The sequence below is a fragment of the Anarhichas minor genome, unplaced genomic scaffold, assembly GCF_050575085.1.
Source record: "Anarhichas minor isolate MPS153535 unplaced genomic scaffold, ASM5057508v1 ptg000011l, whole genome shotgun sequence".
NCBI lineage: Eukaryota > Metazoa > Chordata > Actinopteri > Perciformes > Anarhichadidae > Anarhichas > Anarhichas minor.
In genome coordinates, this window is record NW_027466457.1 from 9,152,751 (window position 1) to 9,169,410 (window position 16,660).

At 39.5% G+C, this 16,660-nt stretch overlaps 2 protein-coding genes across 2 annotated transcripts; both read left to right on the plus strand.

Annotated features, from left to right (window-relative positions):
- Positions 1 to 490: 490 nt before the first annotated feature.
- LOC142947605 (cytochrome c oxidase subunit 5A, mitochondrial-like) lies at positions 491 to 3,783 on the plus strand. Its single transcript, XM_076089281.1, has 5 exons — positions 491 to 649; positions 1,556 to 1,672; positions 2,590 to 2,711; positions 2,842 to 2,963; positions 3,059 to 3,783. Exons 1-4 carry the CDS (start codon positions 577 to 579, stop codon positions 2,953 to 2,955), a joined length of 426 nt encoding a protein of 141 aa, XP_075945396.1. The 5' UTR covers positions 491 to 576; the 3' UTR covers positions 2,956 to 2,963; positions 3,059 to 3,783.
- Positions 3,784 to 5,721: 1,938 nt separating this feature from the next.
- LOC142947604 (AT-rich interactive domain-containing protein 3A-like) lies at positions 5,722 to 14,856 on the plus strand. The gene is made up of 9 exons (XM_076089280.1): positions 5,722 to 5,748; positions 6,423 to 7,052; positions 11,246 to 11,320; positions 11,424 to 11,496; positions 12,246 to 12,429; positions 12,952 to 13,202; positions 13,334 to 13,618; positions 13,715 to 13,804; positions 14,717 to 14,856. Exons 1-9 carry the CDS (start codon positions 5,722 to 5,724, stop codon positions 14,854 to 14,856), a joined length of 1,755 nt encoding a protein of 584 aa, XP_075945395.1.
- The last annotated feature ends 1,804 nt before the right edge of the window (positions 14,857 to 16,660 follow it).

Sequence of the window (16,660 nt, forward strand, 5' to 3'; positions counted from 1 at the left end):
AAATCTGTCCTCCAAAACATGTCATCTGGCAGACCTTATGTTCTGTGTTATAGTGGAATGCAACACAGTGAAACTGAAAAATAGTATCCAACATCACAAGCTTTGGGTCTATTTAACTCCAATTCTCTCATTTTCCTCCTGACAGAATATATCCTATAAGAGACCCAAAAGATAAATAAATCTAACATTGGTGTCGGTACTAGTGTGTGTAGTAATAATAATTGGGGTCATATGTAAGATAATTACAGCACATTTTATTCACAAGTAATGTCATAATTATATTAATTGGGTCTATACATGTATGTAAACAGTGAGAATAATAATATATGTATGAACATGTTGAGCCAGTTTCCCTTTGGGGCAACTCTTCTGAAAATATTGTGAGAACAAATATTTAAAAAAGGCAAGTCACTTCATTGTATTACAGTATTTCTGAGTCAAAATCAGATCAGAACCTCTGCAGTCTGCACATGCGCAGAACGGAGATCGCGTACGTAACAGTCTAGGAAACTGAGCGCTAGCTCCGTCTTTCAAAATCTCACCGGTTCGTGTCGTGTTAGCCGGCTGTCCCACATCATGTTCAGAACCGCCGTCCGACTATCTGTCTCCGGGGTCCGGAGTTTAACCCGAACGAAACCAGGGTGCAAAGGTATGTGTTCACCTCTGAATGTTATTTTGTTAATTTGGTTGCTCCTGAAGCTGACTGGGCGAAGTTCATACGGAAATCCTGTGTGGCTGTCGGCTCATGGCTGACGTTAACTGGTATTAGCTTAGCAGCTTAGCCGGTGTATCTTATCACGTATAATAACGCGCCTAACTGTTAAACGTGTATGTGTTTCAGTCAAACTATGTAGACTTGTGACCAATACTACTAATACCCTTAAAACCCGGATGTGTGCTGTTCTGAAAACGTCTCCGTGTTGAGCTCGTTGGTGTCTGTGTCCTTGTCATGACCCGGTTCAGAGGCTCCAAATGGGGCCTGTGTTTCTGCTGCTGATGCTAGTCGCTAGCATGCTAACTAGGTTAGTTAATTAAATGTGTTCTGCAAATTAGCTAACTGCTAGTCGCCAGTGTGCTCTTTACATCAACTTATAGTTTGGTAAAAGACAGGAAACACGTAGGTTAACTCTATATGTAAGCCGAAACTTAGCTACATTATCTTTGTCAGGGAAGTGCAGCTGTAACGTTAGATGTAGCTGTAACGTTAGATGTAGCTATTATTACAGCTTACGTTATGTAAACTAAATGCCAATCGTCTGATTCCCACAGTCTCTTCAATATATTACGAGAACTAACGTTAACTATAGCAGAAATACAAACTTCCTGGTTGCCAGTGTGTGTTCCAGCTGGTGGGTGCAGTAGGTAGGTCATATCAGGACATTGACAATGATCCAGATGCATTACATTACTAGACTGCACTTGTCCTTACTCACTGTAGAGAACACACCCTTGACTGTTTCTTGTCCTTCATTACCTGACACTAGGCGCCATTGTAAATGCTGCATTTTATTGGTGAATCGCTCGTCCATCTAAAAGTTGTGTTTTCGTCATGCAGCTCTTTTGGCCTCGAGGTGTTACTCTCATGGGAAGCAAGAGACAGATGAGGAGTTTGATGCCCGCTGGGTCACCTATTTCAACAAGCAAGACATTGACGCATGGGAGCTGAGAAAAGGTATGTTTATAGATGTCAGACAATGATTTAAGACTCATGTATGTATTGAGACTTAAAGACTCAATACATAAGGTCCAACGGTCGTCGCCGTCATCGCAGGTCTTAACATGAGGAAGTTGCATTACTGTGATGAGATTGTAGATTCGATTTTCTTTTGTTCCCTCACGGGATATTACTTTCAGGAAGTACACTATAAACTGTATCGTAGTAACATTACAAAAATGCAAACACGGTTAACCTAACATTTTTTATTGAACTAGTATGCAAATTATATTTTCCATAAAATGTGCACTGAATTTTGAATGGGTGACATAGCTGATCTGTCTGTAAATGGGATCAGTGTTGCCATGATAACTTAACGGGGGTGAAAAGCTCCGTCTACATTCAATACCAGGGCCAGGTTTTATTGGGACGTTTTCAATACCGGTGCCAATTTGTTTTGTCATTGAAAGGTTCTCTGTTTGATATTCAGAGCATCATTCTTGGTTAAGGCCACACTCAGACAGAGAACTGCACTGTGTGAAGAATGTGTGCAAGCGCACACTTCTGGTAATTATTTTGTAATATGAAGACTGTATTTATACTGTTTACCTCACTATAAGATCATTGTCGCTGTGATAGCTTTCCAGAGAATAATTAATCCTGTTACAAAGCAATTTTAACAGTTGTGCAGTGTTTTAAAAAAGCACAACAGAAGAAATGTTTTGAGTTATAGAAAAAAGCGAAACAGTGAAAAGCTCATTATGAGGTGACAAATGATGAGACCAGATACTTGTGGAAATTGTTCAGTAGGTACTCCTAGTGTAAAAATATAGAATATCGCCAGCCTTATCCTTTCAAGCCACAGAGAAAATGAAGTAAAAGTGTTCAAATCTGTCTCTGTTCTCCAATTTAAGAGATGTAATTTCTTCTTTCAGGGATGAACACATTAATCGGTTACGATCTGGTACCTGAGCCAAAGATTCTCGAGGCAGCACTGAGAGCCTGTCGGAGGTTAGACGACTTGGCCAGCGCCATCCGAATTTTGGAAGCTGTGAAGGTAAGAGGAAAAAGAGCCCCTCCTGAGCTTGGTAATATTTTTTTCGGGGGAATGTTGCCAATCAGCATCTTTGCTTATTAATCGTCATAAGTTAATGATTGATGTGTTTTAATATTTGCCATTTCCTCAGGATAAATCGGGTCCTCATAAAGACATCTACCCGTATCTGATCCAAGAGCTGAAGCCAACATTAGACGAGCTCAGCATCCCGACACCTGAAGAGCTCGGCATTGACAAAGTATAGATTAGAAGGTAATGGTGTTCTCTGATCAGTCATGTGTGTTTTTCCCACATCAGGTTGGTCATTGGGCGGCAATCTAACCGAAATGTTGTTTGTTTTGTTTCAGACCAAATGACGGTGGATATCCCCAGGACACAGAACCCTTGTACTTAGCTGTTTGCCTCTTATGATGCGTGTGATATTTAATTTGGCCTTTATGAAGTTCTTTTGCTTGTAAAATATTGATGAACATGATAAAGGAAAGTGTATCTTTATTGAGTGTTCGCAAGTATTTTGTGATATTTTAAATAGTTTGAAACAATACACTCAGTTAATTCTAAGTTGTTTAAATGGAAAGCACAGCGTCACTTGTGTGGTTCGTGTCTGTGTGTCTGGACATTCTTGTGAGAGTTACATTTTGCCACCAGGGAGCAGCGTTTTCACATGAATGTAAAAATCATCTTACTGTATTCAATCTACATTACATCTGTTTTAATTTCACGGAAAATGTACATGCTTGTAAAATAAACGTGTTCATGTAATTTTATTACATCAATATATATAAATGGAATATTGCCCCTAGACATACTAAATATGACAACTTAAATTATTTTTTTACAAGATTGGGACAGTACGAAATACTTGCAGTTCATGGACATTTCAGGATTTAAAAGATAAAGAATATTGGAATGTTGTGCTTAGTATTATTATTATTACTACCATGAATGATACTTTTTATTGGGATGAACAAAAAATACCTGTGTCAAACTAAAACAAAAGATGTACTCAATTGTACAATTTTTATTTTTTGTTGTTGAAATAACCTGATTTAAGTAAATATTTCAGAGCTTTTTTTCTTTACTGTGAGTATTTTCTGCTATTTGGCAAAACTGTAGTGCAGTTTAATGGGATATTAACAAGTCAAAGGTATTTAAATGTGTTTGATGCCTGGAAGCTCTAGTGTCCTTGGAAAACAATTACTTGATAAAGCAAGCTATTTTCGCCAACTTCAACATATAAATCATAAATGCATAAATCTGTACCATTCAGGGCTCAACAATAAGGATTGTCCACTTGCATGTGGTAACTAAAATGCCACGTTGGGCTAGTAAATCTAGCAACTGAGTTGCTCGATCAGGCAAGTGGTAAAACATAATTAAACTCAGTTTTTCTCCAGATCTGATGATAGAAATAGCTAAGGAGTGAGCCATCTTGCTTCCTTCTGTTGAGTTGCACATGTGCAATTCCAATCAGGCAGTCAAGAGAAAATGGCGGCTGGTAAAGAAAGTTTATGAGCTGAAGTGCAGGCAAGCACTTAAACTATATTGGAAACAGGATGTTTGTTGGGAGGCATCAGAGGATTTGGGTGAAACTCCAGATTGATTACTTAAGGATTAAACATGACAAATAACCGTGGCCTTTATTTGATAACTGCTGATAGTTCAAATGTTTTTAAAGGGGCAATTAAAAATGTACTTTGGGCAAGTAGATTTCTGAGCCACTGGTCCGAACTCGTGGCATGGAGAAAAAAAAAACATGAATGTGAAGACAACCAGGAAAAATAGAGGGGTAACTGCTAATTAAATTAGTCACGATTCTGCTCCTGCTATGAGGCCACTTTGAGTCAAATTGTACTTATTTGAGGGGAATTAGTTTAGTATGTTTTGCCCTTTTCAATTACAATAATTCACCATTTAAAAGCTTGTGTTAATGAATTATGTGATTTATTTCTCATTTTAAGTAAAGTGTCTGCCTAACACTGAGAAAAAGACATCTTGAGCTGAATGAAAGTATGAATTGAATTCTTGACATCAAAAAGTAGTTTATTCTAAACCTTTTGATCCACCAACAGCATCTACCTTGGGTTTTATATAGAGGCGTTACTATAAGCAAGGTTCCAGTACTATATCACATATTGGGCTGCTCTTGGTAACAAAGTGAGATGTTCCCCAAGTTACAGTTAAAATAGTTTTTGTTGCCAAGCAAAAGTCAGAAGCCCCATTTGTTGTTTGAGCTCATTGAAACCATTTAATACTGAGTGATAAAGTTGATCTGACTGCAGCACATACATTGACGGTACCACCATGACCGAGATGAAAATGGACATTTCGTTACAGTACCTCCAACAGATGACCTTTGCCGGCTTCTTTTATACACCTTTTGTGAAATGTTCCTAATCCTGCCTCCAAAAAAAAAAAAAAAGCACAATGACTACTGAACTATGACTTTATAGACTGAATTAACATGTTTCTGCCGTGAAATGTAACTGATTTAGCGGTGGAGGGGGAAAACGTGTCCTGTGGCAGTTGAGGTCAGACCCAGTTACAACGTGAATGAAGCAGCTCCAGACTAAAATGTTTTTTTTCTTCATATTTTTTAAGTAAAGATCGTGTTGTCTCAATAACCAGTAGGATAATAGCAGTGGGTGGGATATCTTTGTGAAGTGGGTGGGTAAAGTTCCACAGATATGCCAGAAAGAAAACCCACTTTACGAGCTTTACGCACGGGGCGGGCCTTTCATTCATGCGAGTTGGGGGTGTAGGCCACTCAGCCAAAGACAATCAAAGATGTTTGAGTTTCCATGCGCAGTGACCAGGGAGGTAAAGCGCAGAGCAGTTTTACCCCTCCTCCAGTTCTAGCTCCGAACACTCAGGCCTCCGAACAACGGGGGCTTTTAAATCACATTTGATCAGAGGAATCTTTTCTTCCGTTAAAAAGAAACTGATCATGCGATGCGATTTATTTCTGCCGGAAGCAAGAAGGAAAAACTAGATATAAGACCTGTTGGCGATGATGGATTACTCAAAGGCGCAAATGGTGAGTGTCGACGACTCTCTGGTAACGCTCCTGCTCGTGTTTGTTACAGTAACAAAGCAAATGGCGATTAATCTAGACTTTTTCAGGACCATTTGACCTTCATAGACTTAATTTCGCTTTATTTTGGAATTAGGTTAAGCGTTTTCCATGCTTATTAGTGTAGGCCTTGTTTTCACATTAGCCGCACTGTGGAATAATTAATTTTCCATTTAAAAACCGAAAAAAACTTTGTGAAATAACCTAACCCTAATCCTTTCATATTTAAGTAGCTTTTAACAAAAGCGAGGACACATAAAGTCTTAGTGAGAAGCATTCTTTTATCCTGCTACTAAATTATTCTCAACTAAATGAATGTAATTATTGTCTCAAGCCATTAAGCTTTGTCTCACTTGAGTTCCAGACAGCTTCTTTTTTAAAAGTTTCCCTTTATAAGACTTACATTATATTGTTTTGTATTCCAAAACAAATATGTATAACTTTATTCAGACAATATACGTAGTATTTAATCAACACATTAGGTTCATTTGTCTCTTTTAGCCTTCTTATACTTGTTGAATGCTGTTTCTTTTATTTCTAACTTTGGATAATCTTTTGTAGTATAAAAGCAAAAACACAAAATCAAACATTTTCTCATTAAGTTGGTGATTTAAATTTGTTTTGTTTTTTGTCCGTAGTCAAACTTCTCCGAGGAGGGCAGTTCAGCTGGGTGTCCACAGTCCAGCAATGCTGGGGTGAAGCTGGAGGCGGTGATGGAGCAGCTGCAGAGACAACATGGGGCTAAACTGGAGATGAACCTGCAAGAGAAACATCTTCTCCACGCCCAGCTCTTGTTTGCTCAACACGCTGCTGCAGCCAGAGCCTCTGGCTCCAGACTAGAATCTGCATTATTTGGCAAAGCAGGTGGACAGACTTATCAAGCAGCTCAACAAGCTTTGAAAAGCCATCTCAGCAGAATAGATCCAGATGAGGAAGATGAAGACTCTGATGAGGAGGAACAGGAAATGGTGAAGCCTGAAGAGAACGACGAGGTGGAGGAAGACGATGATGATGAGGAGGAGGAGGAGGATGTGGGGGACGGGCCTCATCAGCAAGTGAAGAAGCCTGGACTCCAGCAGGTTGCAGGCTTCCCTTTCACTCCGTACTCCACACCTCTCTCGTCTGCTGTGAAGCAAATGTCAGAGTCTCCGCCTTTAGCAATAAAACAGGAGCATGAGGAGAAGGAGCTTCTGTCTCCTGCAGGCCAACAAAACTTCACGTCACCCAATGGCTTCGCTGACTGGGGCTATGACGAGTCATTGAAACAAGTAAGTTATCTAAGTTAGCCATATTGTTTTTCTTCGCTGTTTTGTTTACCATCTTTCATAGTGAACGCTTCCTCTCATAAATTACATATACAAATCCCATTGTAATATCTCTGTCCACTCTTAGATATGTTAAAGTGATTATAACTTCATTTTGAAGTAGCCAGAGCCTCAATTCAAGAACTGAACATCTGTGTCTCTCCCTGTTTGCTGGTGTGTGTTCTAACTCTTATTATTAATTGTTGACTTCTTCCTGCTGAGAGTCCTCCTGTCCTCTCGCATGTGGGGTGAAGGAGCGTCTCCTTTTGGCAAGATGCCCGAACTTGGTAGTGTTTAATTACTGGCCAGGCCAGAGATCTCTCCTTCTGCTACGCTGCACCTCATTTCTCACACTCTTGGAGAAAGTGACCCCAGCCACTGGCCGAGCTAATTGGTCTTGGCTGTGGTCCAATCCTAACTGTTCAAAGCCACTGGTTCAGGCCTCACAGAGATGAAGTCAAAATGAGAGCAAAGGATTAATGAAATGGCCTCAAGCGTGTATTAATGGCCAAGGTTGGCTTCAAGGGTTAATTGATGTAAGGAATTGCCTCTTTACCCAGAAATCCCTTTAGTAATTAACCCTTTTCTCATCGTATCAGACAGCTCTCCTTTTAAACCCAAAGTTAGTATTTACGAGTGCTTTCCAACAGATATGTTTGACTACTGTAAACAGAGGGTCCCTTCAGAGATTCTGTGTGTGTATGTGTGCGTTACCCTTAAAAAGGCCCCACTTCAATACAATACATTATGATTAATGAGGCCTGTGGCCAGAAGGACAGCTGGGTTAGTGCCTCACAGTATACCAGCAAACAGCTACCCATAAAGTTTGCTTACAGTATACTTCCAGTGGAGCAGAATGGGCTGTTGGTATATGTTATCAGTTTTACACATTTCATGTTCATTATTTAGAGATATGTCATATTTTCTCTTTCCTCTCTGTTGCCTGTGTTTTGGTCCAAGTAACACGTGGAGGGAAGAGTTACTGGTTCTCTAATAGTTTAAATAATGTGTCGTCTCTTTTAAAACGACTCGCTCGTTCAGGAACCTCATTGCTGACGTAGCTCAGTGGATAGGTTCGCATAATTTAGCCGTCGCTTGGCAACACTTAATGGCAGCCTTTTTCAACTGCAAGTAATCAATAGATTATATGGCCAGATAATTGCATTTCCTTTTGTCAAACCAGCACACAACAGAGCGACGAGTTGTAAAAAGAACTTAACTGTGTGTGTGTGAGACACAGTTTGGATTCTGTGTTTAGCTCGCTTAAAGCACAGGAAACCTCTCTACCATCATTTATCATTTAAACAAATGTTTGAGAGGCGTTTGCTTTGACCCATTTGAGTTTAACTTGATCCTATTTTCCTATGTGTTCAGTTTATCTAAAGCATTCTATTTTTCTTTATCATTGCCAACTAGTTTGTAGGAAACATTATTGAGCTTAGCAAGCTTTTGTTAAATGGCATTTGTGTTTGTTTTGGTATTGTTGGGTTTGAATTTGAAAACAGGACTCCTTCAGTGGTTTGCATGAAGCTGTTTTTGTGACATGCACGTAAATATGTTCACTTTGTTAGCTTGAAATGGGTTCTTCTTGCAAGTTAATGGTGGCTGGTTGAAATGATTGTAAAGATTGACTCTTGTTACCCTCTTTCCATCCTAAAATCAGCTCCCTCTCGAACTTCTTTAGCTTTTTCTTTCATTAATTTCATTAATTACACATCTTTGAAGATGTGGACATGTTGTACAAGCCTCACCATGCGGGGCAGCCATTGTTCACTCCTTGTGTGCGGTCTCAATGTACACCCTTACTTGTCTCATGGGCGGGGAAAAGGGCCCCTGTTTGCTCTCAGTCCCAGTTCACCGCACAGCAAGGGGCCAGATACTTTGTCTTGACTTGTTCGGGTTGACTAAAGGCCCAATAATTTAATTTGGATTCAACTTTTGATCCCCCTGTGGTCACATTGACATTACGAGAGTGATATGTATGTCTGCTCTGCTGGAGCAGCTGAATGATTTTAATGAAGCTCATTATAAAAGGCAGCTTCCGTATTTCTTGGGGGCATTCCACATAAAGTGTCATTTATTTGGGTTGTATTTTTTTATCTTGACTGGTTGAACAGACATACCTTTAGAGAACTACTTTGTGTGTTTAGTAATATGCATTAACCGGATAATTTGTAATTTGGAATATTTAAAACACAATAACAACAAGCCTTTTTTTAACAAAACAAAAGAAACCTTTTCCTGACCTACATACTGAATACTATCAGGATTCCCATGGCTGAATGTGTGAAAAATGTGTGAGCAATTAACTGAAAGCTCTTTGTTAATAGAGCCACAGTAGGTCTCACTTGCTCATCAATAAGAGGGGGGAAGGGTTTTATTTCCATTTCATGGTGAAAAGACTGGGATGTTTATCTACCTTCACCTCAATAAGCTCTCTGCTGGGGGAGCAGAAGTCCTTTTATCAGACATTTCTAAGCTGAAGCCATTAGATGTGTCAACAGCTGTGCCACCACAGAGGCAGTTGTATGTGTAAAGTCGAAACAGTTACATATTGTTCAACAAATAAAAACAGGAATAGAATTTTTTTTTTTTACAGAGGAAATGTTGGTGTTTACAGGGGTCCATTAAAACAATGATTCCCAGCCCAAGGAGCAACTTACTTCTGTATTTATTGGTAGAAATTAAATTAAGTAAAAAAAAAAAAAAATCTGTTTAGAAAATGCAGTATATCTTCATCAGTCAGCTGTATAACCTGTGTTGTGATTTAGAATGTGTGAAAGAAACAGTTGGATGAAAGTATTGTATAAATGGTTGAAACAGTTGGCTGAACATAATGGATAAATTGTTAAAATGTGATGGTTTCAAATATATTCAAATGATCTCTGATGGGGCTGAGGGGGAACATCTGCGTTAGAATTATATGTAGCAATAACATCTCAGCAGGCTTTTCCACACAGTTGCACACACTGCCCTCCACTCACATTTTTAACCTTTAACTGCCATGTAAAGGGGGAGTTTATGGAGGAATAACATGTCACAGGAAACTATCTAATGAGCGTGAGACCTTTCATTCATCTTTTTTTACAGTGCCCCGCTTTAAACGGACACCCCCTTTGAGAAATATAAGTAAATAAATAGAGAAAAGAAAAATAATTAAAAGTATATAAAATAACACGAGAAACAAGAGCAAACTCAAAATTGTAAGGCATCCAGTACACATCCAGTATTTACTGTAAACTTCCAGTTCAGTATAAGTGAAGTGACACAGGTGTGATTAGTAGCTGCAAAGTCAGCAAAACAAAGCCCCTTTCCCACTTGACAAAAACCCACTTACACCCACTAACATCTGGCTTTTGTCTTTTAGTGGGAAAGGTTACAATTGCTATTAATGACTCTGCAGTAGTCACAGGGGTTTATCGGCTCCAGCTCCGATCAGCAGTGATGGAAATATGAGATCCAGTTGGATAAGCTAGTTGTTGCCCCATTTCTGGCGCATGGCTATGTGACATACAAACATACAATTAATATGCTCTCCTCAAAGCCACCAGACTCCAGTCAGACAACATGTTTTTAAAAACCCTGCATTTACAAATATAGCATGGTATATACAATATGATATAAGTTGAAATGCAGTTCAATTATATGATATACACAGTGTATATGGTATAGTACAGTAATATAGCATAGAATACACAATGCGATGTAGTATAGTATGCCTTAAATTGTACACAACACCAGCTGTTTACCGTCTCACTGTCGGTAAACAGTGGTTTCAGTGCTGGGAAAAAAGTAGGCTTGGACACATGAGGTGAGAAGCACAAAGTCCAGAGTCCTTGAGGAAAATGTGACAAATAAAGAGAAGCTTTATATAGAAATGCTATCACACCTGAGAGTGTTTATATAGTGCGTGTGTGTGTGTGTGTATATATATATATATATATATATATATATATATACTGTATATACACGCACACAGTAACACCATCCATTGTGCATATCTGTTTTAGTCTGAAATAAGCAATTGGGAATTACTAACAAAACTTGCCAGTGTTTTTGCCATGCTCTCTCCATTAAACTCATCATATAATGCACAAGCGGGACAATCTGGAGGACTCACATTTGACTAATGTTCCTCTGTATGTGTGTATTTACAGAGAGGAAATGCTATCTGGGCTGAGGAAAACGAAGGAGGAAAATTAAGAGGAGAACCATCCAGGGACTTTGCCAAGGTAAGAAGATTTAGTGGATGCATGTAAATGAGAAAATGGCTGAAGTAATCGCAGAGTAAAAGGTGGTTCGCTTGTTGTTCTTTTTTTATTTTTTAACTTCCAGCTATATGAACTGGATAATGACCCACAACGGAAGGAGTTCCTTGATCAACTCTTTGTCTTTATGCAGAAACGTGGTAAGATTCAGAGTTGGAGCCTGTTCAAATCCTTTTGTTTTTGTGAGTAGCTATGGGACATCTTTCTGGTATATTGAGAAATTACTGCAAGTGAATGCAACAACACGCGCTAGTTTTAATAACATTCACTTTAAATTCCATATACAACTGATGGATTTAATTCTTAATTGGTTAACATATTTTCGTCACTGTCTTAACTGGTGTTAAAAGCAGATAAATTTGGTCAAATGAAAACAAATCCTAGTCAAACAGAAGTAGATTCAGTCTGTCTGCAATGTTTACTCATGTCCACGGAGGTCATGGTAACAGAAAATGTTTGTGACATTATCTTAAGCACCTTGTTTCTACAATTGCTGTTAGCCTCCTTGCTTAATTGGCTTTACTTCAAGTAGGGATTGCATGGGTTAGCTGTCAACCCTGTGATTGGCAGCCACTGCTGGCTCTAAAATCACCCTCCCCCCCTGCGCTCAAATCAATGCAGCAACAGAGCTGCTGTGGAATTGTCCCCACCCCCACCCATCTGAAATAAGCTTCATTAGAGAAGTCTATCCACGCAGATTATACATGCTAAGCCATATTACTTAACATTAACCTCAGAGACTAAGGGGCGTAAATGAGAGTATGTTGTTCTTGTTTACCTTTGGCCTCTTATCTTATTGCATGCCAACTTCTCAGAAGTAGAATTCAAAGACAATAAACCCATTTCATTGGATTTAAAGAATGTCTGTGTCCTACTCTCACTCATTCAGGAACTCCTGTGAACCGCATCCCCATCATGGCGAAGCAGGTGCTGGACCTGTACAAGCTTTATAAGCTTGTGACAGAGAAGGGAGGCCTAGTGGAGGTTATTAACAAGAAGATCTGGAGGGAGATCACCAAAGGTCTCAACCTCCCCACATCCATCACCAGCGCAGCCTTCACTCTCCGCACCCAGTACGTGTCTTTCTCATTTTTATCAGAAAAGCCCAGAAACTGTTGCGTTGACTTCAAGAACAATCGAAAGAATACGATGTGCTCCAGTATGAAGAAGTAAATGTGAATTTAAAGTCTCTTTAAATGGTTTAAAATGTAATATCCTGAAATGATTGAAGTAATTATTTAACATTGGTTATACTATTTTCAATTGATTGAACAATAATTATTATGATATTGACAAATAAATTAGATGTATTTGTATGCCATGTGGGTGGCCTTTAGTAATTATTGCATTACAGTATTCAGTTTATCACATTAATAAATATCCATATATTTTCAACCTTATATGAGAGACATTGACTACGTTTTGAGAAATTATTTTATTATCTAGTAGTAGTAGTAAACATTTCTTTGAAGTGAAAAGGGAATCTATGTCATGGATACATTAAACGTTTGATCTTGTACACCCAGCTTATCTTTATTTTAATGTAGGGCTGGTTTGCACCAGATCAATTGACAAATTAGAAATGTCTTTTGCAGGTATATGAAGTACCTTTACCCGTTTGAGTGTGAGAAGAAGGGTCTGAGTTCTCCAGGAGAGCTGCAGGCTGCCATCGACAGTAATCGCAGAGAAGGTCGGCGTCCCAGCTACACCAACAGCTTATACCGCTACTCTACCTCCCCGAGCTCCGCTTCACATGCCCTCCTCTCTTCACCCACCATGCAAACCACCCCGACTGGACACAACGGCCTAAATACATTTGCTAGCGCAAATCTGAAGAGAAACACAGGTATGACGCATTGTGTGCTGTGTAAGAAAACTGGTATCCCTGATTTTGTTTATTTTGTAAATCATTCTTGTCTCAAGACAATTACACAACGTGTTTAAAATAATTTTCGCTGTGTTTTTTTTACTGATCAGATGAGATGTCAACCCCTGTGTTACCCAGCCGGCTGCCCATGGCTCTGGCTGCCCATGGCCTGGGGCAGCAGCAGCAGCAGCAGCTGGCACAAGCTGTGACGTTGGAGCAGTTCAGAGAGAGGCTCGAGCGAGGATCCGGAGGAGCTGCAGCCGATGGTCCAGAGAAGAAAATGATGCGGATGGCGGAGGAGCAGCAACGCCTCATGCAGCAGGCCCTCCAACAAAACCTCCTGGCCTTTGCGTCTCACTTCAACCCCATGAACCTCAAACTTAACAATGGACATGGTGAGTGGCCTTCGCTGGGATGATACATGGCCTGTCGTCACTTAACATGATTTCCGGAAAGTCCATAAATTGGAGCATTTTCTTTTTCTCCCACAGAGAGCAAACAGGATTTGTCTCTGAGTATCTCCACTAATGGAGCAGCCAGTATCAGTGTATCTGTGGAGGTCAATGGCACCGTTTACTCAGGTGAGTAATTACATTTTAACAGGGTTTTGACCTTAATGTGTTATAAAATAAAAGAAGATGCTGTTGCTGTTTACAAATTTGTTATAATTTAGTTTCATTTTATCTATTTATATATATCTTCTGTTATCTTTGTAGTCAATTTTAATGTACATTGCGAAACCAACGCTCATTCTTGTGAGATGTGAGACTGCACTTTACAATACATCGCACTTTAATAATAGAATCTCGGTTCACTCTCATAGTTCTCGGTTTACACGAATAGTTTAGCAAGCAGGCGTTGAGTTTAAAGACTGCACAGCTAGCCCGGCTCTGTCAGAAGATAAAACATGTCCTGTAAACCTCAGTGATTAACATGTTGTATCTTGTTTGTTTTAATCCGTACAAAAGCAGTGTAAAAAAACACAAGTTGTGGTTTTAGAGGGGGTTGTGTGCCAGACTCTTTCATGGCTTGGAGAAGTGACTTCCTTCCACAATGTGTTGTTTATACACTGTTTAGGTACGTATTAAACAAATATGTAATTTGTTAATTAATGGGATTTGTTACCTTTCGACAGTGCTAGGCTAGGCCATCCACTTCTATTCTGTATGCTAAGCTAAGCTAGCCTGAGTGGTTTCAATATGCTCATCTAACTCCCAGCAAGAAGCAAATTAGCGTATTTTCCAAAATGCTGAATTATTCCTTTAATACTCTTGTATTCTACTGTCTCATTTTACTGTTTTTAATCTGTTTCTCTATTGTGTAGACTGCAGCACTAAAGGCTTTATTCTTCTGAATATTAAGTACTTAATGAATTCAAATTCTCCCTTGAACTTCACCTTGAAATCGGTCATTTCGACAAATATGACCAGTTAATCATTCAATACATCTTTTTTTTTATGTCTATTTGTTTTAACTTCATCTCTGTATTGCAGGAATGCTGTTTGCCCAGAAGTCAGCTGCTCCTGTGGCGTCACAGAACATAACTCTGACAGGAACAAATGGTTTCAGTGCCATGTCCTCCTCACACAGTCCCTCCTCTTCATCTTCCTCCTCCTCAAAGGGACCACATTAAGCCTCACTGGTATTTAAATCTGTTCTTAGCTAAATAATTAATAATACATTTCCAATACATCTCTTGTCAGGCAAGAAGTGTGTAAACTATACTGCCGTTTGCTTGCACACCTCTACTAGTCGACCTGTCTGTTCACTCAAGCAGTGCAGTCTTTTTGTGAAACTCAGCCGTAACACATGAGGAAATCTAGCATTTGTTTTTCCATTTTGACGACGTAATGTACTTTTAAATGAGTCTTGTCAAGGGGACATTGATATTTCACCTGAAAGGCTTACACATTTACCATAATATAGATTCAGATCATAGTTACCTTTTGTGCCTGTTAGAAGCTTTTCTGTTTTAAAATGTAGTGGGATTCATGTCTAAAGGGCTTTACAAGGTTTGTTCAGAAGTGTCTATAGAGCCTCGTTGGGTGTCAACTGCATTTATAGCTAATTATGGAACCGTTCTGTAGCTGCCTTTTTCCATAGTAGAACAGTGTTGTTGCCAAAAGTGCAGCTAATGAAGACCAAAAAGCCTGAGTTCAATGTCATAGCTCCAGTCTGTATTAGTAAATATTTGGTTTAACCCGAGTTCATAGTTTATACTTTTCACAGCAGCTTTCAGGGATTATGTACACCATCGGTTTCCTTAAAAATTTGAGAGGTTTGCTGCAGTTTGGATGGATTTTTTAATGTTTTGTATTGTGTTTCATTTAACTCTTATTTAATCATTTGTCTCTGCATCAAATTTACAGAATCTTTATTTCAATTCAGCTTTGAATTGAAAGAGGCAAACAAATGGAGACATGGTTTTGCTGGGAATTGTATGTAGGATGGAAGTGATTCAACATTTACCTCAATTGACTTCCCATGTTGGTAAGTTTCTCTGGAATTTATTCTGGACTCAGGAATGCTCTCTGGACTCGTCATTGTTAAACTGCATCTCATTATATATTGCAGTGTTGTATTTGCATAAACGCAGAGAATGTATCACTAATGACCTCACGCTTTTGACAAGTGAACACTGAAACAGTTCTACCTCACTCTTATCGAGAAATATGCAATGCTTTGTACGTGGACAATCAAGTAGACATATCAATCATGCAAACAAATGTCACTGTGAACTTTAAAAATCAAGGTCATGTTAAACTCTGTTTTGGTCTTTGAATACTGTATTTCTTGGACTTATGGTCATGAAGAATAAAACAAGCTTGTGTGCTGTAGAAAGACTGTTCCTTTTTTTTACAGTCAGTCAGTCTTACCTTTGTGAATCCCTCAGGGCTATATATTTATTCTTAATGCTTGTCGGCGGTTCCACCGGGTTGGATTCCTTCAGCTCAGACTGCAGCGGGGCCTCCAGCAGCGACCAGCCCACCGCAGACAGACCCAGATCCGGCTTCGCTGCCTCCTTCGACATGCAGTCGTAAGCTCCGACGAGAGAAGGAGAGCTCTGTGCCCGGCAGCAGCGTCTCCTCCTCCAGCCAGTGGCAGAGCTTACCTCGCTGCACCGACACCAGGCTGCTGGGGGCCTTGGCTGTAGTGCTGGGCCCGCTGGAGGGAAGGGTGGCACGGGAGAACCGGGACTGAGCGGGGAAGACTCGGATCCTGCTGCAGTAAAATGACAGGTTTTTTTACGGGATTCTGGTGCTTGGAAACACTACCCCCTTTGTCCACAGGGACCGCCAAAATCAACCCAAAATGAAAGTTTGCAGTAGCTTTAATATCTTTTAATGGAGAACCTGAACCGGTGAACAATTAAGAGATTTATTTGTGAAACAATTCCTGTCCTGGATTTGAATTATCATTTAAATAGTGTTCCTAAT